A 25985-nucleotide genomic window follows, 5' to 3' on the forward strand; every position below is an offset into this window, starting at 1 on the left:
ATGCATGGATGTATTATAAGACACATACATCCATGGTAAAATGTGATTATTATACTTATTGACCTCACCAAGATGGAGCCTGGAGCGAATCATATCTCTTTTCCGGGTCTTGTCTTTCGTCACGGCTACGCATGACGCACGTACGTCCACCATACCATCAGTTGGCGTATGATAACAATAAACAACCCTGAAACAGGAGATACGCACCAACAGGACCTGTCGCTCCGCTTCGACTGAAACGTATAGAAAATATGAGCCGAGACAGCTGCAGACATTTGGAGTAACTTCTCGTCAAGAAGCGTGGGAGCCTCGTCGGTCCTGACACAAAGGATTTTCTAGTTTTTGTGTCAAGCCTAGGGGGGAACTAGAGTTACGGTTTACCCCTTCCTTAGCCCCTTGTAGCTAGCTGTGGCTCATTCCTTGTTTTTGCACACTTTGTGTTAGTCTGTTATGCAGTTGCCAGTGGACTGTAGTCGCACTCGTTCTCCTCCGCCACCTCTTCGCTCCCTCTCCCCGCTTTCTCTGGCCCTATGTCTCGCTGGCTTTTCCCCTGGTCGGGCTCAATCAAGAAGCGGGCCTGTCGATACCTCTTGCAGCACTACCTCGGTCACTTTTTGCAGGAACGACTGAGCCTGGACCAGCTGGGGTTGGACCTGTACAACGGCAGCGGTGTCATCAAGGAAATCAACCTCGATGTCTGGGTGAGTTTTGATCAAGAGAGGGCAGAGTGGTTGTCAACTTTCCAACCACCACAGCAGCAGTCATCGTGTGTTTTTGTCCGACTCGTGCACCCTTGACTGTTTCGCAACTGCACTCGAGTTCAACAACAATCTCCAACGTCATGCTCATAGCCTAGCTCGCATTTCTTCGAGGAAACACACTCCTGGGAAACGTATCACCAGCCCACCAGATTAGCTGTATCTCTCATTAGTGTCCAAACACTCTGAACAGATATATTTCCCTCTGTTATGCTAACTATGCACTTCTTTGCTTTATAAGGCTACGTCCAGAGTGATAGGATGGATATGAAACAGTTATTCTCATTTCTTTCACTTTGCATTTCTTCCCTCTCTCCTGATTCACTGCTTCCTCTTTACTCCAGGCGGTCAATGAGCTTTTGGAGTCTCTGGGAGCTCCTCTGGAGATAGTGGATGGCTTCGTGAGCAGCATAGCAGTGACCATCCCCTGGCAAGCTCTCCTGACTGATCACTGCACCTTAGAAGTTTCTGGTCTTCAGATAACATGTCGACCCAAGTACCGGACCAGTAAGTTCACTGATAAACAACTTCTTGAATCAACCCTTGGGATTTCCCCCTATTCCCTTCTACCAAACACATCAGTCAGCCACAGGTTGAGTGAGGGAGGATCTTCTTGGGTTTATTAGACTCATGCTGTCCAAATTTGACGAGTGCAGGGTTAATGTTAGGACTAATCTGTCCCTGTTTTCATTACTGTTTTACCACAATTATTCCTGCAGTAAATCTCTTGTTTTGTCTCTTGGTTCTTGAGATAAGTGTCCATTTGGTAAGATTTAATACTGAAGTGCATATAGAAATATTGAATACATAGAATATAGAAAGAATATAGAAAAAGATGCACACATCAAGATGTGAATGAGGGTGGAGGGCTCCACACATTCAGGCAGATTCATTTCACCACAAGTCCACTTGTCATTTGCAAAGACCTTTGTGTGCTTTTAATCCAACCACTTCTCTAAAGCTGCAATTTCTTAACTCTTCTCAGTTACTCAAAGCCTATTATGTTTTTCTGCAGCCGAAACTGACATAGTCAGAGTGTTTTGTCAGAGCAAAACCCCAAAAGTAATCAGTTAATTGTCACATGACGAAGAGCTATGGAAAATAATTACATTTGAGTAAGTGGCACCAGATAATGTTTTGCATTTTTAGTTAAAAACGACTGAAATGATTGTCAACAAGCTAATTAGTTTGCTGACTTAATTAATCCTCTCAGCTCTGCACTGGTCTCCAGAGAACTCAGGAGGTCCAACACAATCTCCATGTGTAAATTGTTAACTTTATGTCACAATATTGCGTTGGGTGTATTAAGTGTCCCAGTCACAAAGGCAGTGTGCACATGTCACTTGCACTACATCTTTGTCAAAGCACATAGAGAATATAGGTTAAAGAGCTTAAATGGCCAATTCAAGGCTGATTGTGAATCAGCATTTACACAGCAACCCTGAAGTACAGAAATCACTGAATCCCATGTGGTTTTGTTTGCACTCAGGTGGGGGTTGGGACTCCCAGGGTTGGTCATCCAGCATGACCTCCAGCATGCAGCTGGCTCAGGAGTGCCTGAAGGACCCCCCGGAGGCGTCCGAGGAGCCACCTGCCCCGCTGGAGGGGCTTGAGATGTTTGCACAAACCATTGAGACGGGTGAGTGAAGACTGTGTGTGTCAATGTGTAGACATCAAAATTCTCCCACAGTAATAATGAACACCCGTATGACAATTATTAGTGGGAATATTTCTCCAGTGAAAATCCAGTCTGAACACACACTCATGACTAAGAAGAGAGGATTTGAAAGATAAGCACTAATGTAACTTTGCATGTTTGTCATCTCATCTGTGTTTGCAGTCCTTCGTCGTATTAAAGTCACCTTTCTAGACACTATTGTCCGCATCGAGCACCAGCCCCTGGACCTGGATACAGGCGTTGCCTTAGAGGTGCACATCAAACGGTAGGTTGGAGTTAACATTTCAAGATTCACTTAAAGTAAATAAAGAAAAACTGGACTGTTATGTCCACTCAAAGTCCTTTTGGTTCTTACTCCACCTTCATGTTTTTGTGCCCATTATTTCGTATTTTTAAAATTCTATGTATTCTCTTTGTTAATACTACAAAAAGTGTATGATTTATATGTACTGTAGCTAATTCATTTTCATCTACTACTACTACTGGTGCTACTATTGTTACTGAAACATGGTGACAGAAAGCAGCTCATGGGGCTTTTAGAAATGCAACTTCAAAGGTCACTTTTATGGTTCATTTGGAAATAATATATTTATAGAAAATCCTACCTGAGTTGCCTTTTTAAATAATTACACTGCCCTAGAAATATGAAGAGGATCAGCTCAAATGAGTCGGGATGATTTCTTCTACAAAAGAACATAGTCCATGCAAAGCCACTAAACATGTAATTTTCACTCTCATTTTAACACCAGCTATAGCTTTAACGGGATGGGCTTCCTGGAATAGTTTTTAGTTTTCTTTAATTATGGCGTATTCATCAAGTGAACAGTTTATTTATTTAGTCTTTTTGGGCCTGATCAAAACAAAAACATATAAGTTGTAGTTGTGGTTTCAACTCAAAGAGGCTTAAAATTATCCAACATCTTGTCTACTGTATTGAAATCAGTGCATCATTATTGTCAAAGTACACGTGTGAACAGGTGTGCTTATAAATTGGCCATGGTTATAAGGACATAAAAATGCTCTGTAGCCCTTGTTGGTGGAGATACAAACTGAAACACAACGGGGAACTGAAGCACTTCAGGCAACAAAAGCAAAGAACAAACTACACAGAATGACCTGACACATAGTGGTTAGCATTTTCTACATCTCCTCTAATATATTAATACACTTATCCAGTTTTATTCCCACAGCTTCTTATTTGCCATATGTCACAGTTTATCACACAGTTGATAACAGACAAATTAAATGTATGTCTGTGATCAGTAATGTTGTAACTCAACAACATCAGCACTTATATTACTGTTAGGGGAGAGGGAAAGCCAGATGGAAGCCAAAAATTAGTTTTCATCTTCTCTCTGCTCATCAGCAGATAAGAGCAGAGGCCCGTGCTCCATTATGAACTTGCACTACTTGGACTTGTGTTGTCAGACAGCCTCAGTGTGAAGCTTTACACAGGGTCAATATTGACAAAGTCATTCACCTGAACAGGGTTTTTAAATAACTGCAGGCTGCAATTAAGGTGACATCCATGTGGGATGTCAGGGAGTCTTCGAGCATGATCTTGATGGATAAGTGTAATGTTGACACAGTCGCTGTTGCTGTGGTCAGCTAGGGAGTACACTGGTTGCATGACTATAGATAAAATAATAATCATGAATTGTGCAACCATAATTTATTGAAAGCGATTATGATTTTTAATGGTTGATTTTGCTTTTACTGCATTGTTGACATAATATCTTCACTATTTTGAAAATGCAGTGCTCAATCCTAATCAAATGACATATTATTATTGCTCACGTGAGAATATTATTAGTACTACATTTGCATACTTGGCAACACTCCTGTTTCTCCCGGTAGTCCCTTGTAATTCAAAGTACTTTCCTGGTGCCCTCCCGTTTTCTTGTTTCTCCTGGGAAACTCGTAACTTGCATGGCCCACAATCTTTATTATGAATAATCGTCATACACAGATCCATTTGTTTTGCATGTTTGTCTGACGTTGTCCAAGTTGCCAGATTGCATATGAAACACAAGCAGGACACACAATCCACACACATACATACAATTTCATACCATCTGTTGCCACAACAGGGCAACCCACAAGCTGAAGTGGTGTATGCAGCTGCTGTCTGCACAGGCATGCAGGACATTTGACTTTGGAATTCATTCATTGTTGTTAAATTTACGCATCAAGCAAAACATGTAAATTTTATGTCAATGTAATGTTTATCTAACGGTAAATGTTAATATCAATTGTTTTGTGATGGAATTTAAATTTTAAATGAATGTTGTTATTTGTTTATTATGTATATGTGTTATGCATTTAATGTATTTAGTTTATACCCCGAGCCTGAAAAAAATTTTAAAAATTGCTGCACTCTCCCATTGACTTTTCATACTTTTTGCCCTGTGTTTAATCTCTCATGCTACATCCAGGCTGCTTCACCTTATTGTTGGGTTGTTGGGAGTTTATGTTGCCTGAAAGGAAAAGCTGTCGACAACACTCAGGGTTTTTTTTTCAGATTTAATGAATTATAGAATCCTTTTTTTTTATTTACAGTTTATTTTGTCCTAAAAATACATAGAATTTAGCATCATAGAAAAAGACAGTAAAGCACAGGACTCTTTGTAGTAAAGGAAGTTAAAATCATCTTAGGGAGGATTAGAATACAATGCCCCCACGTCTGAAACCAAACCAATGTCCTTGTATGTCCCACATGTTCCATGACTCTGTTGGCATTTTACTGTGACTCTGTTGAACCCTTTTTGTTTTCCTGGCTCATTGACAAAGCTTCTCAGGATGGCTGTCCTGATCTGGGGTCAGTAACCACAAGGCCCTGGCGTCTCAACAAATCTCCTGATTTTTAACAGAACGACTGATCTGAGTCCCATGAGGCATGTTAGAGTGGTAGTGTTTATTAAACAGGAAGCTTCGGCTCCTGTTGTCTCTCTGAGATCATGGCACGTGCAGTATACTGTAATTGTACTTCAGTGAAACGGACCTTGAGTCAGTAAACAGAGACAAAATAATAAGTACTGCTTGTACTGATCAGTACGTCATTGTAAGGTATATTGATTTTAAAACTGTAGCATCATTTCCATGAACAATTCTATGTTGTGTGTCAGAATAACTATGAACCTTTTCTCCGAATGGAAATTACATTACCATAAACAAATTTTCTTGCTGTCACAATGTAGATTTGGCTACTTCATATGCACCAGAAGAACAGCAGCCCTTTTCTTTTCAGTTCTTAATATTTACACTTTCTCCCACATGTTCTGAATTTTTTTGTCACAGCGCTAAGTAATGTGTGTGTTTGTTTGCACGTGTCGCTCCAGGCTGGAGTACTTTGATGAGGCGGTGCGAGATCCAGCTAGCCAGACTGCCGTGCCTGTCGACATCCACCAGCCGCCTGCCTTCCTGCACAAGATCCTCCAGCTGAGCGCTGTTCAGCTGTTTTATGACAGCACTGGCACAGTACAGGTGACGGACACCATAGTGACTTACTAAGGACTCTTTATGACTAATCTTTATGTCTGATTTAGTTTATTTTTTTTTACCTTTTTCCATCACACTTATCTCACATGAATAATAATTTGACATTCTGTATCATTTATTCAGTTTACTCACTCACCCAATAACTAATGATGTTATGAATGATTGTAAAGGAACCACAAAAAATGCATTTAAAAAGTCAAGATGAAAATGAAGAAGAGGGTAAAAACTCCAAAGGCTTCAACAATATTCTGCGCCACAGCCAAACAGAAATAAACAGAAATAACAAGTTTATTGGTTGTCAGTGGCAACATAAAAATACATGCTTGAGTTAATTTGTCAACTTAGTGGAACATACTGGTGTGGTCCTTCTTTGTCTTCAAAACTGACTTTCATTTCGTACATGAATAAATGGGCAGCAAATAAGTGAAGGAGGAGGAAATGTTCCACAGTAACAATCCTGACAAAAACCCCAGTGTGGTCTCTTAGGTAACGTAGCTCTATAACCAAAAATGCTCAAAGATTTGACTTCATTTCTCAGAGTCCTCCTGAGGAGGAACACCAAGATTCAGCAGCAGCAAGTGAAGGAGAGGAGGAGCAGGAGGAGGAGGGGGAAGATGAAGATGAGGAGGAAGAGGAAGAGGCAAAGCCCCTGGCAGCCCCTCACTGTCCTCCATCTCAGCCACTGCTCATAGGAAGCTGCTCCGGTTTCATTGAGACCATAGTCAAGATCAAACAGAACGACATGCTACCTGGACCAAAGGTGTGTGTGTGTGTGTGTGTGTGTGTGTGTGTGTGTGTGTGTGTGTGTGTATTGTAACACACTGAAGGTTTAGACAATGCAACTGTTCTCTCGTATTGACATGTGTTTCCTGTCTCTTTCTCTCTGTTCATCAGTTGGAGTTGGATGGGAAGGTAGGCTGTGTCCACATGCTGCTGTCTCCAGATCAAATAACCCATCTGACAGACCTGCTGGCAGCCCTCTGCATAGACACTGGTACAATAAAACATTGATAAACTGTACATGAAACAATGCAAAGGCAGGGTTACTGCTTTTTCAATTTAACGCATGTGACTGAACGCTCAAGATCCAAACACGGATCAAAAACCCAACGTTTAATGACATTTTCATGAAAATTTTAAGTCTGAAACTGAACCTCTGATCCTTGTTATCAGCATGTGTTTAATATATCACAGTGATTATGTCATGTGCCTCTGTAATTTTAAAAGATGGTGATTCGGTCAGCTGAAAGCAAAAACCGGTCAAGGTATAGTCAGGTCATAGTGAGGCCCGTTATGATAACATTATAAATAATCAGATGGGCATTAGACTTCATAGTGATTTTCTGTCCACAAATAAAATTGCTTTTAAATGAGAGAGGAAGGACAAATACTAATGAGTAAAATGTACTAATACTTACATTCATGCATGCACTAAAGTCAGACCACAAATTCACTGGTTATTCATTACTTCCTATGTGTCAAGGAACCACAAGGTGATTGTGTGTCCACAAGCTTTAGATACACAGACACAGATACATTGAAATGCAGAATAATAGTAAGCCTGAAGAAGTCTGTGCTGTTTTCTCTGTAGTTCACAGCCAGACAATAAGGTCACAGACATCTATAAATGCCTCATAAACATGACGTCACACAATTTGGTTTCTGTCTGGTTACTTTTGTGCATGTATGAATCCATTTCTCTGTCCTCTCTCCCCCAGAGCTAGAGACCAAGTGTGGTGGAATACACAGCCGCCCGTTAGACTCAGACGACCTGCGTATGATTGAGGAGGACCTCAGTAAGCAGCTGGGCTCCAGTCCCAGAGACAGGGAGTGGGATATGGAGGCTGACCTGGAACCCTATGTCACCGGTTTGGAGAATGGAGGTATACAGAGCTGCAAAGGTTCACTTATAACATATCTGTCTGAGATACCCGGCCTGCTCCTGAAGGTGTAGTGTAGTTTTTAATCATGTCAGACACTGACTTTTTTCTGTGTAATATACATATGAAGAGTTTCCTTCCAAAGTGAGACTTTAATAAGTCAAAGACACTGTTGAAAACAGCAAAAATAACATTCATTAATTGAACAAATGGGGTTTCTTTTGGATGGTGGAAAATGTTGCTCTAATTGTAAAACAAAATCTATAATAAATCAATATATAGCATTAACATATGCTTATAATACAGTGCTAATTAATAATCCTGCCACAAAGTGTTTGTGTACATTGTAGTAAATAACGTGTGTGTGTGTGTGTGTGTGTGTGTGTGTGTGTGTGTGTGTGTGTGTGTGTGTGTGTGTGTGTGTGTAGAAATGTTTTACTCTATGGGTCCTGGTGGGATGAGCAGTAGTGTGACGTCTGTGCGCTCCGGCAGCGAGATGTCAGACAGTGATATGGAGTCCTCTACACACAGTGTAGCCAGCTTCACGCAGCCTGCAGCACTGACTGCACAGGTACAGCCTGTGTGTGTTTGTTGGCAGATGTCTTGTACAGCATGCACAATAAGCTTATTGCCCTTGAGAGTCAATATTAGTATTGGTATCTAGTACTAGTTTTGCCAAGAATAATATTAGTATTTTTAATTAATTAATTAATTGATTAATTAATGTTATGTTAATTTGTCGTCTTTCTTCACTTACTTACAGAGAACAACAACAAACGCAGAACCGGAGCCTGTAAATGTACTTATCAATCTGATTTCCGCTTTACCTTCCCCTGTCAGGGCATGGTGAACTGTTCCAGGCGATATCCTGTAGCGGGCTGCCTGTCAAGTCTACCGCAGGCCAGCAGCCGGACCAGAGGTAAAATGAGCTATCAGCAGTGCAGAGTACTGAACTATTCTCAGATCTCTCTGAACTCTCACCCTCTTCCCTGCAGGACGCTCACACAGCGGCCAGGCAGAGCAGCTGAAGCCTGATGCTTTGTTGCGCGTGACGCTTGGCGGGCTCACACTAACCCTGCTGCAGGAGGACCTGCCCTCTACCCTCGATGGAGCCTCGTCATTGGCTCAGGTGTCTCAGGTGTTCTTCCGGGAGTTGGCCTTCTTCAAAGACAGCATGTTCAGCGAGAGAGACTTCCACCATCTGAGAGGTGGCTTTGCCAAGGCCTGCCCACACTCTCATCTCAGGTAGAAAAACACACGTATATTTTGTCCTTGCTGAATTATAATTCATGTCGACTTTTTGCAGAACAGTTGCAGGTTTGAAGGTACTTATTTATGGCCTGCAGAAGATATAGAAGAAATATATAAAGGAGCTCGTGGAAACAAACTTGTAGAAGTACTATAAACCTTGGTGAAGTTAAATAGCCTGTATGTATTGAGGAATGTGGTACATTTCTGAAAAGTTAAAAACACTTTACATTATGTAATTTGCCAAACACTGTTGTTTTGGCTTTGTACAGTCTACTCTTAGAGAGTGAGAGTGACTAATTTGTGTCCAATTCTCTCTGTTGTCTTCTCTTCCAGACTGACAGGAGCAGCAGTGCAGGTTGCTTTTGAGATGAAGAGCGGGAGACGCCACAGTCGAGCTGTGACCTCTGACCTCTCCTTCAGCAGAATGGAGCTGTTAGAGTGCCTCTGGGAGGACGGAAAGCCTCAGTACAGCGAGGTAGAAAATTTCTGTCTGTGTAGCTTTTGAACTGACTGGCTGTTCACATAAGGTCATTATATTTTCAGTGGGGCCAATGGTGATTGCATTAGCAGCGATAAGCGATCACATAAGGTCTAAGGTGTCTAAATACTGTTGTCACAGCTGAAAGTAGTTTATGTTTGTTGTTCTCTTACCAAGCTGAAAAGGAAGACTTGATAGTACAACATGTTTCCCTCTGTCTCTTTCCAGTTGCTTCAGTTCCAGAAATCTGGTTTGTTCACAATTGGAGCAGCAGCCAGACCATGTGCCCAACTACACTACAGCCTCAGTGAAAAACACCTGCGTAAGGTACACATTTATACACACACACACGTACACACACACACACTCTGGTAGCAGTAAAACTGAACATTGAAAATCTGGATTGTGACAATGCTAAAACTCATAAGCATATTCATGCCAACTTGAATCTCTTATATCTAATAAAATGTATTACAAAGATTTATCAGTGAAATGTTTCCTTTAGTGTAATATTGATTAGTTCTACAAAAAAATCTGTAATTTAACAAACTGTATCATAGTAGAGTCTGAACAGTAAGCAACTGGATGACGACGTGATAAAAATAATTTATCAGAAAATGGATACATTAGTCTTTGAGACATGTCGTGTGTGCATGTTTGTGTGTTGCCAGGGTAAACAGCGGGTGGTGCGGCGGGACAGTGTGGTGCGAGTGGAGCTGGCAGAGCTGAGTGCAGAGCTGGACCTCGACATCCTCAGTCGCCTGGGGAGCCTGAGCAAAGCCTTCAGCCACTGCCCCACACAGACTGCTGGACCTGGACTCATACAGGTGCAGCCCCACAGACACTCATCCCATCATCAAGGAAAAATATACAAAGAGCCCTAAAAATGTAAACCACAATTCACCTGAAACCATGATTAGTAACCAAGGTAACAGTCATGTCACGAAACATGGCGCACAGAGGAAATCAGCTGACATGTTATTACACCTGCTTTGTCATGGATGGTAAAGGTGGAAATACATGTGCCCGATACAAACAGAATTATTATCTTAATTTGGGGTAGATGCTGTTCACTGATGGTACTTAATTATGGTTTTGAGCTTTTCTTCTGTACAGCAGCCCATCTGTAAATAACCCAGACTGCTCATAGCTTAGCAGTAAAACGTTGGAGTAATCCTGTTTGTTATGCAGAGTCATGGATTTTTACATCAGCATGACAATAGGACACCAAACATAGACAAAGCTTTTTGGAAAAAGCTTGAGAAGGTAATCCCGTCATGTCTGACTGATCATATTTGTGCTGACACCATGAAGAAAACTGCCAGGCATAAGGGTAAATAAGCACTTTCTCAGTAGTCTTCAAATTGGCCTTAAGCTCTTAGTCAAGCTACTCACTGGTCAACACTAATTACAGGTGTGACTGTCTGTAACTCCTCAAATCCATGTTCAGCTAACTTTCTGTTGATAAATAAATACTAAGAGATTTCTCACTGTCTTTCCTCTCAGACCCAGAGCAGTGAGCTGTGGTCCTCCTTCACCCTCCTCTCCCCACACGCCATCCTCAAGCTTCGCTTCCCCATACCCGACCTGCGGCCCCTCCCTAAGCGCCGGCCTCCAACTCAGAGGGCGGTGCGGCAGGAGACCTTGGTGCTGGAGTTGATGGAGCTGGAACTGAAGCACCAGGAGGCCCCAGACCTCCAGGGCGGCCAGACCGCCCCAGGACAGCCATGGGCTCCCTGCCTCACCCAGCTGCTGGAGGCCTCCTTCAGCGACCTGCACGGTGGGAACACACTCTTATATACATTACTGTTGTTTTTACTAACAGACACACAGTATACCGACCAATGCCAACGGCTCAACGTAGATAATCTAGAGTGTTTATCTGTCTTTATTTAAACAAGAAGTCAATCAAAAACAGTCAATAAAAAAATAAGACAATTAAAACATATCAGTTAACTGTAATTATTTCAGCTGATGACAACAAAACGTTTGTTTTTGTTAATGTGTTGCCATTAGTATTTAGTTTTATTATGAGCTGCTCATAGAAGTGGTGGAAGATGTATCTAAAGGGCTTGATATGTAAGACTGACTGTAGCTCTGTTATGCTTTGCTGTTGCATGTAGTCCTGCCCTGTGGAAATTTAGATCGCAATTCAGTAACACATTACTTTATTTCCCCTTAATAATGTAAGAACTGATTAAAAAATGATGCATCAGGGACCTAATTTGAAATGTGGAGTAGAGAACTGAGGTGTTGTTTATCACCAGGGTCGTATGAGGGCTGGGAGGGCGGCTCTTTCCCCTGTATCAGAGTGAAGAAGAACTGTGACTCTCTGCCCAGGTCAGTAGTGGTGATCATGAGAATAATTAGATACATGTTTCATGAAAACATTTTTAGCTGTTGAGCTACATGCTATAATCTGATGCTCCCCAAGATAAAGTTGGAGTTTCTGCTTGTAAATTGAATAATTCTTGCTCATGAAATCAGACGGATAATATTGTTATAATATAATCTACTACAAACCAGTATCACCTTTCACAATCAATCTGTCCTCATGTTTCTGTGAACAGGATATCAGTGCATGTGCGTGGAGGTGAGGCTCAGGGCCCAGCAGCAGGTCTGAGTGGGATGAACCTGGGCCTCATCGGCGACCTGGGATCCGCCTTCTTTGAAAGTCACTGTGAACTCAACAACAAAACCAGCTCGCCGTTCTCCTCCAACCGCACCATGTTTGAGACTGAGGAGGCGTGTTGACACACTGAAAAAAAATGGCACATCGCATTCATCACCTGTCTTATCGACCTTCCTGACCTAACTCATTCCTCCTCCCTTTTCCTCCTTTATTGTGTTAGATGGTGATACCAGCCGACCCGGAGGAGATGCGTCAGTTTCAGGCGCAGTGCGTCGCTCAGTGTCAGTGTGCTGTGGACATCAGCCTGCCACTGGCCTACATCCTCCTGCCCAGCAAACAGGCCTTCCAGAGCGTCTACAACAGGTATGTCAAGAGTAGAGTAAATGTGAGTGCTGTCCTCACAGTATCCAGGAATCCCCCCACAAGTTTAATTATCTTCAGTAGAATTACTTAAATTTAAAAAAAATAAATTTAGATCTTTTTCACTATTCAAGATTGTATTGTTCTCTAAGTTCACTCGGGGTCGAGTTACAAAATGCATTTTATCTGCCTTTAAACATATAGATTTTCTTGACTTGACTTTTTTATAGTAGTGGTGTCCTGGTTAATATTGGTCTTAAATACTGCATCAGAAGTAATGTTTAATTTTCTTCACCCACCTCTTTCTCCAAAAGGATCAACAATGATCTGTTGATGTGGGAGCCGCCTCCCCCTCCTCCCCCCTCGGCCCACAGCCCCGATCATGGCCGCCATCGTCACGATGAGTTCCAGCTCTGCAAGTCAGCCTTTAGACTGGGTGAGTTTGACATGTAGATCTATTACACATAATTCTAACATTACATACACAAGTTTGATATTTTATTTGTATGTGGACGAGGTTTATCCCTCCAGATAAACAGATAAAGTATTTTTTTCCTCTGTTTTCTTGCAATCTGTGCCATAGACTCTGATTCAGAAGAGGACGATCCTCAGTTCTTTTTGGCCAGCGAATCATCTGGAAGGACACAACAGTCAGCTCTTCGCCCAAACCACAACCTCAGCCTCCTCTCCCTCACTGTGATTATTGGCAAAGGACGCCTTCAAGCCAGAACAGACAAGAAGGTGTGCCAGGTGGTTGCTAACCATAATATTAGGAGGACACAGAATTTAAAGAGGGCTCTGATGAGTTTAACTGCATCGGCTCTTGAGCATGTTGTTTGTTTTGTCAGGTTGCTTAGTCAAATCTAAAATTTTTGTTCCTGTGTCCGTTGTTATCAAATCATTTCTGTGTTTCTTAACCATTTTCACTGCATTTCATTGATTCAGGAGGACGAGAGTCATGGGGAGATTGTGCTCGACTTGGAAGGAGGGAAGATATTCAGCGTGGCGCAGCACCAGAACGACCCTAATCTCAATTTTTTGTGTCTGGAGAGCAGACGAGTGGAGCTCTACCACCGAGGTTCACATTGTCTTGTTGTTTGCAACATTTAATTGCAACATAATTCATATTCTCCTCTTCAAATTATGTTGAAGTAGATCTAATGCCAAGTAGAAAATGTTAATGTATCTTTCTGGTCATCTTCACACCACTGCAGCGGTGGTGAAAGACACCCCCATCCCACAACGGTTGGAGATGCCCAGCTTCACTCCACCAAAACATTTGGACCCCACCATCTACCCCACAGAGGTGGGTGTGAGCAGCGTGAGCGGCAGGGAGGGGGAGCTACAGATGTTATCTACAGCCATCAAAATCACACTGGACCTCCAGAGGAATGTCAAGGTACGTCCTCCTCGTGCATCCGGTTCTGGTGTTGGTGCAAGTTTGAAATGAATTAATATTTGTTTCTGCGCCTCCTCGCAGGAGTTCCTAGTCGCCCTTCGACTTCAAGGTGCTACAATGCGACATTACATGACGCAGACCAATCAGAGCTGGCACGAGCAGGTGAGAAGCAGCACAAAAAAGCTAAAAACAAGTCGTGTTACAGATCATAGAGTCTTCTTGCTATTTTCTTGTCTTGCAATGTTCTTTTTACATCAGTTTCATTCTACTTGCACTTTACTGTCTTTGTACACTGAATCACTTAAGGAACGCAGTTTTGTTCCCATGTATACTGAGTATTTTATATTCACAGAATGACAATAGAATTCTACCTTGACCTTGAAAGCACCTAATAACAGTTGTAAAAACAGTTGTATTTTTATCATTTAATTTCTTGGCATTTTGAGTTGTTTTTGCTTACTGCACACTTTACTTGCCTAATGTGAAAGTATGATAATGCATCGAATGTCTGGAGAACAACTACAGTGCAGGGGAACGGCTGAGCCATTTAAGGATCTAGTGTTAAGAGTTAGAAAATGGCTTTTTCTGTCTCTAGACAAACATTTCTGACATTCCACATTCATACAGAAATAGACATTTGGAAAATGTGAAAAGATGTGGAGTGCAGAAAGAGGGAGATGGAGATACCGATTTCTCGAAAACTAGAAAATCTTCATTGTGCTATTGCTTACAATATTCCAACATTTTTTCCAACTACATAAACTGTCATTCAAGCGCTTGCTTTAGGGGAGTTGAAGGTGATTTCAGAGGAGTTGTAAATCACTCATGTAGATGTAGCAGCTTTAGAGAAAGTGGGGACACAAAAAAGGGTAAATTACAGTTAATGACAAAATAACTCAGAGGTCAATCAGATATCACAGACTGATTATACAGAGCAGAATAATGTCTGCAGATCTTTCCATCCAGACAATAAAAAAACATTAAAGAAAAATCCTAGGACACAGATGACTTGGCCAGGAACATCATCCTGTCCGTGCTGGTAGCTCTTTCCTCACAGGACCCACCGGTATTAAATCACCAGCCCAACAACTCAACTTTTCTTGCTCCCAAAGATAATAAGTATAAACTATTACATTTTAGTAAAGTATGATTTTATATGAGTAATTGCAAAACCAAATAGACCTGCAGACCTATGCTCTCATTACATCAAATGCAATTTGGCTTGTTTTATTTTCCAGTTATACCAATTGGGTTATGCCGACAAATGTGACCCTCTCTCGTTGTTGAAATCAAATTAGGTGGATGAATTGAAAATGTTTGACTTTCTGTATCTCCTGCCAAGTGAGTCTGTCTGTGTCATTTTGTTGCAGCTGGTTGACTTCCTGGATGTTATTGATGATCCCATTCTGGGCTACACAGCACCTGCCGTCATCACTGTCCTCCACACACACCTCGTTACCTGTGCCGTCGACTACAGGTATGCACCTGAGAAAGTGATTTAAATTTAAAATGCAAGTGTAAATGATGCCGTTCTCTTATATTTTTTTCACCTTCATCTTCTGCTATTCTGTTTGCCAGACCTCTGTATCTGCCACTACGAGTGTTGTTCACAGCGGAGTCCTTCTCTCTGTCCAGTAATATCATCGTAGACACTGCCACCTTCCACCTTAGGTACAGTTCACCACCAGCTGTCCGTGTGAATAAAACACTTACTGAAAATATTTTTGGAATGATAATCAGCACAGTAAATAAAATGATGTCTGAAATGTTGTCAGATTATATCACATTAAATGAACTGATGACTCGCAGTGTGAGAACCTTGTGTAAGTTGTGTTTTTGTTACGCTGTGGTCAGATTCATCCTGGATGACTCTGCTCTCTACCTCTCTGACAAATGTGAGACTGACATCGTTGACTTGAGGAGAGGTAAGACACGTGATACATGTGTGTGTGTGCTGCCGAATTGTACAATTGTACAATAGTAACAACAATATTTGTTACAATGTTCCAAGCCTGAATTATTGATTGATTACTGATTAGTGACACTGATTAGTCTAATGAAAACCATCATGTGTCTCTGTCTCACATAGATTATGTGTGTATTCTGGACATCGACCTGCTGGAACTCGCCATCACCACATGGAAAGGCAATGATTCAGGCAAACTTGTGAGTGCTCGCAATCTGTTTACTATTTCACTCTAATTTGTTTGTGTAAAAATTACCTTTCAAGAATCTTTGATTTACACAGACTTGATCAGCATTTGATATATTGCATGGTAAAAGAGGAAAACAAATGAGCAAGTACAAATGCATAAAAAGAATCCTGCAGTAGCTGCATTAATTCGATCAGTTTATATTTTTTTTGTTTTATATTTTTTTCTCCCTCCTCTTATTCCCTCACTCTCTGTCACCACCTTTCCTCTTTCCTGTGTCTGCCTATAAATCTTTTCTGACTCCAGTCCCAGCCTCTCTTTGAGCTCCGTTGCTCCAACAATGTGGTCCACCTCCACACCTGTGCTGATTCCTGCGCTGCCCTTGTCAATCTGCTGCAGTACCTGGTCTCCCAGGGTGACCTACACCCCCCGCCGCGACACGCCTCACCCACTGAAATCGCTGGTCAGAAATTACCAGTAAGGGCCGTGTATTCACTAGAGAATAAAGATAATGGATGGATAAGAATATAATAATTGTTTTGTGTTAAGTGAGTGCAACTCCATTAACTCATATACATATAAAGTACAACTTAAATGTTATGCATTAAGTGGATTCTCTTACTCAATGTGACTTAAATGAACTTCATTTATTAGATGAGTCAGCCTGAAGAGTATAAAGACTCCTGCAAATAATTTCCTAGATAAGTAAAAGTGAATGGATGATCAATTTCAGATGAAACGTCGATAATATATGAACATATTTGGTATAAACATACCATAAAATTGTCTTGCCTTGTCTTGTTAGTTGTCAGAAAGTCCTGCCTCTCTGCTGCCCTGCCCTCCAGCTGAAACCGCTGAGATCAACCAGTACGATCTGGCTGATGCCTTAATTGACACAGAGAAGAGCCATCGAGAAGAAAGTTTAGACCCAGGTAGGGCAGAGTTTGTCTCATGAGAACAGAACACGGTTCAATCCTGTGATGACGACAAGTGTCCTTGTGTATAGGAAGAGGACTGTGGGCTGGTTGATTTGAATTGATTTCCATACATGATATGAAGCTTGACAGATAGAGGAATATATTGTCATACATTGAACTGAATTCAGGAAAAAAACATGAAGCTCAGCCCCTGGTTTGCCAGATTTCACTAACACAACGAAATTGGTCGCAATTTCACCAGCCAAAGAATCCTGTGCACTGTTCATCAGTTGAACTCACTTCATTAACACAATGTCTCAGTCCTCAGACTTTCATCAGGCAAAAATTCATAAAGGCAAACAGTACGATGTATGTTAAAGGCTGCAGGCTTTCACCTTCCCACCAGAGGACACCGGCAACACCTCCCACCATGCATTCAAATTAAGGAAAACATGACACTGAGATCATACAATGGTAAACGCATAACTGCCAGTAAAGCCCTCTAGAGACATTAAATAAAAGAACACTTTTTTACAAATCAATCCCATGTTACACTATGTATTCTCTTGTCTTTAGGAGATTGCCTTCAGAGCCCTTTTACCCTTTAAATGTATGTTGAGACGTGTGGATTTTGCCTGGTGAAGGTCTTAGGAACAAATTGTTGTATTAATAAAGTGAGTTAAAGTGATAGACAGTGCGTACGATTCTTTAGTTTTCTTTTCCAACTAACACAATAAGTTCTGACGTAAGACAAGAAGTGTAATTTACAACTGTATGCATACACCTGCTCAGGAGGCTTTTAGTCACTGCAGAAAAGGGTGGAGGGTTTTTACAGTACCAGCGTGGTTGGCCCACAGTTCTTTGCACAATGTTGGACTTTGTTGGATTCTCCAGGTTCACCCTCCATGGCAAGAGGCTCGCCTGTCTCCGTCTACCTGTTCCCTGGTGAAGCCCCGAAACGCAGCCCCTCCGTCTTGCAGGGGGAGGACTCTGAGCTTGATGGACTGGTTGCCACAGCAACAGAGGCTCAGGCAGATATGATGTCAGAGGAAGGCTCGGAGGGCTCCACCGACAACGATGACTTCTGCATCCTGGAGGCTCCTGGCATGGGCATTCCTGTGAGTCTCTCTACTTGATTTTATGGTCCTCTTTTGTCTGTCTTCTCTTCTTCCCCATTAGCCACATAGCAAGACTCCGTCTCAGATTTTTTACAAAATCTCCATATGTTGGTTTTGTTACAGCCCAGGGATGGGGAGCCTGTGGTGACGGTGTTGTCCCAGGGTCCCATCAAGGTGAAGGACAGTCACTTCTCGAGGCCTCGAGGCAGCTCAGACCTGCTCCGAGCCCCTAGCCGCTTCCCGGTGCCCCAGAGCAGGGTGGTGCTGCGGGAGATCTCTGTGGTCTGGCATCTGTACGGTGGCAAGGACTTTGGCGGCAAGCCAATGTCCATACATGCCCAGCAGACAAACAGGTAACACACACACAGGGCCACAAGTAGGTTTACGTTATTATATATTATTCATTATTTGTTCAGTCTTTTACAGCTCTCTTTTATTTTCTCTGTCCTCTTCTCCCTGCAGAGGCCGTTCAGTCCCCGCTGGTGTTCGTGGGTCCCCGTCTCGCTGCGTCGCTTCCTCTCGTCCTCAGAACTCCTGGCGGTGGGCAGGAGGCAGCGGGCGTCAGCACACACTGCTGATGGAAATCCAGCTCACTAAGGTACAGTGGTGGATGATAATAAGCAAACTTGGTCAAGTGCTGTTCTCATGAGGTACATGCCCTTTACTTAACTGTTACTTTATACTTGTACTCCACTACATATTTTTACTCTGCAGTATTGACATTGATTGAGACTGAAGAGTTAGTATGAGTTGGTTCACCTCAACATAAATTTGATTTTGCAGTATAGGAACGCATTCCCCAACACATTCCTTCTGTTACATCCTCCAGGTGTCCTTCCAGCATGAGTCCTATCCAGTGGTAGTAGCGGGGCAGGATGGGGAGGGGTCAATGGCAGCTGTGGTCGGAGTTGGTCCCAGTGGCGAGCAGCCCCTCTCCAGGCAGGTGTTCATCGTCCAGGAGTTGGAGGTTCGAGACCGACTGGCCTCCTCGCAAATCAACAAATTCCTCTACCTCTACACCAGCGAGAGCATGCCCCGCCGAGCCCACTCCAACATGGTGAGGCAGCACAGAGGCAGGGGATGGACAGACAGAGGGACTCTTTGATTTAGAAGCTACTGAAATGAAAGATGTGATGAGGGGTTTTCTGTGATTATGATTATGATTATGATTATGTGATTATGTATGACACTGATTGCGTGTTTTGTTTTTATAGCTGACAGTGAAGGCCCTGCAGGTGTGTCCGGAGTCTGGCCTGGGTGGTCCAGAGTGCTGTCTTCGTGTCAGCCTGCTGCCGTTACGCCTGAATATCGACCAGGTAACTCCAGCAGCAGAAACCGAACACTAACAGTAACTGTGTAATCGTGTGCATCCAGACTCAGTCCCAGTCTCAGAGTAGAGTCTTCAGATCTGCACTGTGTAGGAAATGAAGAAACTGACCCTGGTTCTCTGATGTGACTTTTATTCAAAGCTGTTGTGTGAATGCTTCAGCCCTAGGAGAAACAACAGCTATGTTTGCCAGCATTAGAGCTGAGATTAGAGAACTAGATTAGAGAAAACATGTAACTACTCCTGATAATTATTCTTGATTTTCATTTGCAATTGATTACAAATGAAAAACATTTTAACTTACAGCAGTTTGGCAATAGGCAACTCAAAGCCAAGAGTAATTTAACTTTGTCTTTGTGATCTGCCTAGAAAAGCTCTTTGACACGTCACAGAAATTTTTGTGGCTTATTGATCACTCTAACCAGCCTGTTTTTTCCACGTCTCCTTTTCAGGATGCACTTTTCTTCCTGAAGGACTTCTTCAGTAATCTAGCTTCCTATGTTAACCCTTACCTGCCTGTGGACCCTGCAACTGAAGGTGAGCTACATATGTCTGGTGATGATTTTTTTGTTCTTTGCTGCATATTTCATCAGTTGTCTTTCATACTTAATGTGAAGGGGTTTGACATAAATATTAAGATTTTATACAAGATCCATCACGTAGACTTCTCTCATTTGCTAAGCTACCTTTTGTGGAGTTGAGCTAATTTTGAGCATGTTTAACATTTCTTATATATTTATTTTTAGACACACAATGGTAAATATTTATTTTTCTATATCTGTCTCCATTTCATTATTTTCAGTGAAGGTAGACCCCTCCCAGAAGGTGTCTGAGGAGACGGAGGCAGCTGCTGGTCTGGGACCTGACCTCACAGCTTCTGTGGAAACTACCTACAGCGAGCAAAGCTCCTCCTCTGCCGGCTCCACCTCTTCCTCTGACCAGCCAATCTACTTCCGGTATGTTGACATGTTGACAGTAGTTCAACAGGAGGCATCGAGAGCGTTGCAATCAAAGGAGAAGGAGGTTTTTCTGTGTTGTGAAGACACTTGTGTTCAACAAGTTCAAATATGTGTAAACTGTAACCTACAAGGAAAACAGAACATTGCTAAAATAAGAGTGAGTGCACTTTGCCAGCTAGTCTCAGATGAATAAAGGTTTTGAGTTATTGATTGATAATTTCTCTATTCCGTCCCTCTGTCCTTTTCAGGGAGTTTCGTTTCACCTCTGAAGTGCCTATCTGGCTGGACTATCAAGGCAAACATGTCGTCATTGAACAGGTGAGACAGTTCATCTGTCACCTGGCCTGACCAAAAGCTTATCAAAAAGAAATCTGTAGTACTCATGTGTGTTGGATCAGGAAGTAATTGTCCAAGCTGACGGTACTTTCACACCTTCCCTCCATCCTGCTCTTTGTTTCACAGGGAACGTTTGCAGGGATTCTGATCGGCCTGGCCCAGTTAAACTGTTCTGAGCTGAAGCTAAAGAGGCTGTGCTGCAGACATGGGTAGAAAAACAAACATTACGTTACATTACAGTGGATACATTACTGTTATCTGAGAGACTATCCAATTTGCAACTACCCCACATCAGTATTCTGTAGTTTGTGACCTTTTGAGAGCAGATCTTTATGTTTGAAAAGTATACCAGTAGAGTCTTCAGTTGTTTGTCTCTCACTCTCTCTTCTGCAACACTTCCTAGTCTCCTCGGTGTAGACAAAGTGATCCAGTACGCTGTCACAGAGTGGCTGACCGACATCAGGAAGAATCAGCTGCCGGGCATTCTGGGAGGTGTTGGCCCCATGCACTCGGTTGTCCAGCTGTGTGAGTTGATACTGCTTGTGTCTGCTCCAAACACATACTGTCATCTTAACATGTACATGTTCTTTATTCTGTTTCACTCTCATTTATCCCCTCTTTCCCATCTCTGTGTTTCTCCAGTCCATGGAGTGAGGGATCTGTTCTGGTTGCCCATCGAGCAGTACAGGAAAGATGGACGCATTATTCGAGGTCTCCAGAGAGGGGCAGCATCCTTCGGCACTTCAACAGCTTCAGCTGCTCTGGAGCTCAGCAACAGGCTGGTGCAGGCCATACAGGTACTGAGTCTGGGAAGGTTTTTCACTGTAGTTTAAGACTGGTGACTGTGAATAAAAGATGTATTACATGGCTGTCATAAGGGCCATTTTGGGAATCAATTTTCTTCTGCAAAAGAGGAAAAATGCCTGTTACAAAGCAATTTAACTCAATGAAGATATGAGGTTGAGAAATCCTCGGGAAATTTTTTTTGTGTCCAACTGCATGGACACTTGTTGTTGAAGGATATCAGAATAAACATGGCCTCAGGTGTTTGTTAGGTCAGTTTTATTTATATAGCCCAAAATAACAAATTAGCCTCAAAGCTCTTTACAATCTACACAACATACTCTATCCTTAGACTCTTGATTCGAATAAGGAAAACTAACTTGTGGTTTCTTTCTGCTATTTTTACAGGCCACAGCAGAAACAGTGTATGACATCCTTTCTCCAACGCCTCCCCTGAATCGCTATGCCATCACTGAGGGCCGGGCCCCTTCCAGCCGGCCCCGCAGAGCCGCCCAGCCTGCAGACCTCCGAGAAGGTGTGGCCAAGGCCTACGACACTGTCAGAGAGGTGCGTGCCCAAACTTAACCAAAGCTGAGTCACTTTTTCACATTCTTGTAGTAACTGTGCTGTCGACTTCCTGCGGTAATCTCATATGTAAAACCCAGTTACATAATCAGGATGGGGAAATAGAGAAACCAGATTTCTGCAGCCAGATTTCTCTTGAAGAAAATCTCTCTGCCAGACATAACCAGGTTTCTAATCTGTGTGTGATGTTCATTCTGTCTGCTCCTCCAGGGAGTGATTGACACGGCTCAGACTCTGTGCGATGTAGCATCCCGCGGCCACGAACAGAAGGGTCTGCCTGGTGCTGTGGGCGGTGTCCTGCGGCAGATCCCACCCACCGTAGTTCGACCCTTGATAGTGGCCTCTGAAGCCACCTCCAATCTGCTTGGTGGTATGAGGAACCAGATCAAACCAGATGCCCGAAAGGAGGATTTCCTGAAGTGGCGCACGGAGGACGGCCAAGAATGATGACTGCTTTTTGTGTCTGTGTGAGAGAGAGAAAGAGAGTGTGTGTGTGTGTGTGTGTGTGTGTGTGCGTGTGTGTGTGTGTGTGTGTGTGAAATTATGATTTGGGAAAGTCTCAGCTAGGGGAGCGAATCCGGGGTTTGAATGTGTATTTGCATGTGTGTATGGACTAATGTGTCAGCTTGCTCCAATGCAAAAACGAAGCAACAACTAACTACTACTACTGCAGTTACTGACATCCAGTGTTTTATGCGGCTCCATCATACATGGACATACTAGATTTAATTCTTCTGTTCTGCATTCAGCAGGAGCTCTCTTCATATTCCTCCTCTCAGTAATATGCTAGTCTGCAGATTTTCTGTGCTGTCTGTGCTAACATATCACCATCACTCTCAACCGGCTTCATTTTCTTTTCAAAGGAAGGATTATCACTCTCAAGGTTTTCATTGTTTGTAAGAAAGATGCAGATTGTGGGCATTTCATGTACTCTGAATTTTTCTGCTTTAACCTGTTTGTATTCTAATTTAAAGTAGGGATTTTGATGTAAGTTTACCTACTTCATGTGGAAGCAAAAAAGTCTTAGGGTATCACAACTCCAGCAGCACTTAGCAACAGTATAAAGAACAACTGTATTGTAAGACCATCATGTTTAATATCAGTTCACGTTTTTGGCTGCAGCATGTGATGAATCGACAAGTACTGTGACCTGAGCTTTGGTCTACTTGTTGTTCAGTGATGCTCATAGAGGAGACAACGAGGATACATCAATCAAGTGTCCTTTGCTAACACCCTCCAGATGTTGGCAAAGGGCTTTCACCCTGATTTCACAAAGCCACGTTGTGTGACTGGTTCAGGTTTAGCCCCACTACGCGCCCACTACTCTCAGTGCTGTTATTTGTGCCATAAACCTTGCAGAGTGCCCTTTTTGACTAGTTTGTTTGTTGCCTTCCTCAATCCTGTACCCTCTCTAATACAAATATAACACACCCTGGCTCATATTGATACTAACTGAATAAAACACCAGGTCACATGAAGTCTCTAAATTCTGTAGTACATTGGATTCTGTTAAAGCTTCACAAAGTCGAGTTGGATTTGAATTGTTAATTGTTTTGCAAATTGATGACAGTCAATGGCTCTTTTACCTATATCACAGCTCTTTTGTGCTTCTGTTCCCATGAGGAGTTTAGGACCAGAGCCTGCGATCTGAATTAACCTACTATCTCCTCAGAATTGCTTTGCCCTTTTCTTTAGTAGCCCTTTTGCATTTTTTAAGTTTCTTTATTTGTTTTTTGTTTGTTTTTTTTATTTTGTTGAAACATTAATATTGTCTCATTTTCAAAACAAGAGTTGAGATGATGGAAATCTGGTGATAATGGAGGAAGAATAATTAGGGTTTTGTGATTTTAAAAAAGTTTTACATTTTTATCTTTTTTGTTTAATAAGCGTAAGGGATATGTGTCCCTCTGTGTTTGTATGTGTGTGTGTGTATGTGAGTGACAGAGTGTGTGTTTGTGTGCGCGCATGATGCATGTCTGTGAGGTTGTCAGGCTGTTGCTTGTTACACCTCTTGTGTGTAATTACTATTTACTATATCATAAACTGTATGAATGACCTGTATATTACAAAGACAAGGAGTATACAAAATTAATACAAAAAATAAAAAATTTGGTATAAAAACTGAACACTGTATTTGCCTGATATTTTTGCTGTTAATCAACACAATTAACACAAATCAACATATTTTGTTATTGTTAGTGGTGGATTGTAACCAAGTATATTTACTAATACAGTTTAGTGGTCCTTGTGCTTTACGTCCGTATTTCCAGAGACTCCTATAAAGTGACATCGATATTTAAATTGCGCTGTAACCTAGGAACCAACGGTGATGAGGCCAAAGCGACGAGGAACTATTTGACGACGCAACAGCGGCACTTCCGGTCCGCATGTAAACGCTACGGCGTGACTTACATGTAGATAAGGCTAAACCGTGATTGTCTCTGTACTTTTACCACTGTAAACATGAAGCTGCTAACACACAACATGTTGACGTCTCACGTGAAGGGAGTCACCAAAGGTTTCCCGCTGCTCATCAAGGTAAACCGAACACACCTGGCTAGCATCACTGCTAACACGGCTAACTTTTACACGACATCGTATGGTATTAAAGCTGCGTGCTGTGTATCGTCGGGCACAGAAATGGGTGTAGTTATCTTAAGTGTGTCACATTTTCTGTTGATATTTGTTGTGTTGACAATAATTGTACAGTCCCTCTATGAAGATTAAGTGTTACTAATAAAGTGGTGAGTGTATATCCTGCTCAAGTCTTATGGTAAAGATCAGGTACATGTGATTCCACTGACAATTGCAAACCAGTCTTCTCGCTTGACAGTTTGTTTGCAGCTGTTTGTGTTTGATTGCTCTTTTCGCCAGCAGCTAATGTATGATAATGCATTTCTTACCCTGTGCCATAACTTTGCTCCAAATGTCTCATCTATTTAGTTGTCTCTTGCCTATAACAACAAAGATCTCTGAGAACCGATTGCATGAATTTCAATTTTAAAGTTGCAATGTCTGAAGGGGACAAGATCCTTTTTTAGGACTCTGAATGTTGATGCTACAAAGTTGTGTTTTTCTATTTTTATTTATTTTGCACAGGCAACTGAGGTGAAGGTGAATGAAGTGGAATTCAACTCTCAGTTTGTGAGCCGGATGATTCCCAAACTGGAGTGGGGTGCTCTTGTCCAGGCTGCAGAGGAGGTGAGTCTGACTGCACCAGAGACTGTGTGCCAGTGTGATATGATATGCTACTTTGAATTTTTCTCATTATAAACCTTGATAGAACCAGAGCTCACTTCGTGTCACCAATAAGCATCCACTACTCATTGCTGACATGCTGGGTTTCAGATCACTCTGTGCATTTCTTCCCATTAAATTCAGTTTAAGGATTTCAACCAGTAACGTCCATTTGAGAGCCTCCTGCTTATCTCTGAAGGTTCAGTGGTGCAGTTTGAATTCTTGCTCTTGTCCATTTTTCTCTATAGCTGGGTCATCGGCAAGACCTGCCGGGTGAGCTGGTGCCAAACTACGAGACAAACGAGGACTTCCTGAAGAAAGTTCACAGAGTGCTATTAGAGGTAAAAGTGCTGCTGGATATGTGTTTTAACTAAACACAAATTACTATGGAGTTATATTTCTGGCATGTGAATGTTTTCTCTTAAGTGCTGCAACTATTTTTATTATCAATCTGCTTATTGTTTTCTCGATTAATTGATTGATCTGCTTGTCTTATAAATTTCGGAAAATAGTGAAACGCGCCTGTCACAATTTCCCATTAGCTTTGGTGGCGTCATCAAATGTTTTTTTTTTTTTGTTTTTTTTTTGTGCGACCAACAGTCCAAAACCAAAAGAGATTCAGTTTATAGTGATTGA

The 25985-nt window shown here is 42.2% G+C and overlaps 2 protein-coding genes across 2 annotated transcripts in view; both read left to right on the forward strand.

The window, feature by feature from the left end:
* Nucleotides 1–217: 217 nt before the first annotated feature.
* atg2a (autophagy related 2A) lies at nucleotides 218–24238 on the forward strand. Its single transcript, XM_023407353.2, has 42 exons — nucleotides 218–701; nucleotides 1103–1265; nucleotides 2248–2397; nucleotides 2599–2701; nucleotides 5775–5919; nucleotides 6473–6694; nucleotides 6829–6928; nucleotides 7653–7817; nucleotides 8243–8385; nucleotides 8655–8733; nucleotides 8810–9059; nucleotides 9399–9540; nucleotides 9772–9870; nucleotides 10215–10370; nucleotides 11050–11323; nucleotides 11811–11883; nucleotides 12114–12288; nucleotides 12396–12538; nucleotides 12850–12971; nucleotides 13119–13276; nucleotides 13481–13613; nucleotides 13750–13934; nucleotides 14016–14096; nucleotides 15305–15411; nucleotides 15513–15605; nucleotides 15789–15859; nucleotides 16024–16100; nucleotides 16394–16564; nucleotides 16893–17019; nucleotides 17899–18122; nucleotides 18246–18475; nucleotides 18585–18720; nucleotides 18952–19179; nucleotides 19337–19438; nucleotides 19902–19986; nucleotides 20252–20405; nucleotides 20657–20726; nucleotides 20871–20953; nucleotides 21148–21269; nucleotides 21387–21541; nucleotides 21936–22094; nucleotides 22323–24238. The coding sequence occupies exons 1-42, from the start codon at nucleotides 531–533 to the stop codon at nucleotides 22557–22559; spliced, it is 6063 nt and encodes a 2020-aa protein (XP_023263121.1). The 5' UTR covers nucleotides 218–530; the 3' UTR covers nucleotides 22560–24238.
* Nucleotides 24239–24465: 227 nt separating this feature from the next.
* The window catches only part of trmt112 (tRNA methyltransferase activator subunit 11-2), a 3614-nt gene continuing 2094 nt past the window's right edge, over nucleotides 24466–25985 (forward strand). Inside the window, exons 1-3 of the mRNA XM_023407324.2 lie at nucleotides 24466–24650; nucleotides 25212–25313; nucleotides 25598–25690. Of these exons, the coding sequence (XP_023263092.1) occupies nucleotides 24576–24650; nucleotides 25212–25313; nucleotides 25598–25690 (270 nt within the window). The 5' untranslated portion in view covers nucleotides 24466–24575. The remainder of the gene's footprint in view (nucleotides 24651–25211; nucleotides 25314–25597; nucleotides 25691–25985) is intronic.

The sequence above is a fragment of the Seriola lalandi genome, unplaced genomic scaffold, assembly GCF_002814215.2.
Source record: "Seriola lalandi dorsalis isolate HSWRI2012SDOR001 ecotype SW California unplaced genomic scaffold, Sedor1 jcf7180002054333, whole genome shotgun sequence".
Lineage (NCBI taxonomy): Eukaryota > Metazoa > Chordata > Actinopteri > Carangiformes > Carangidae > Seriola > Seriola lalandi.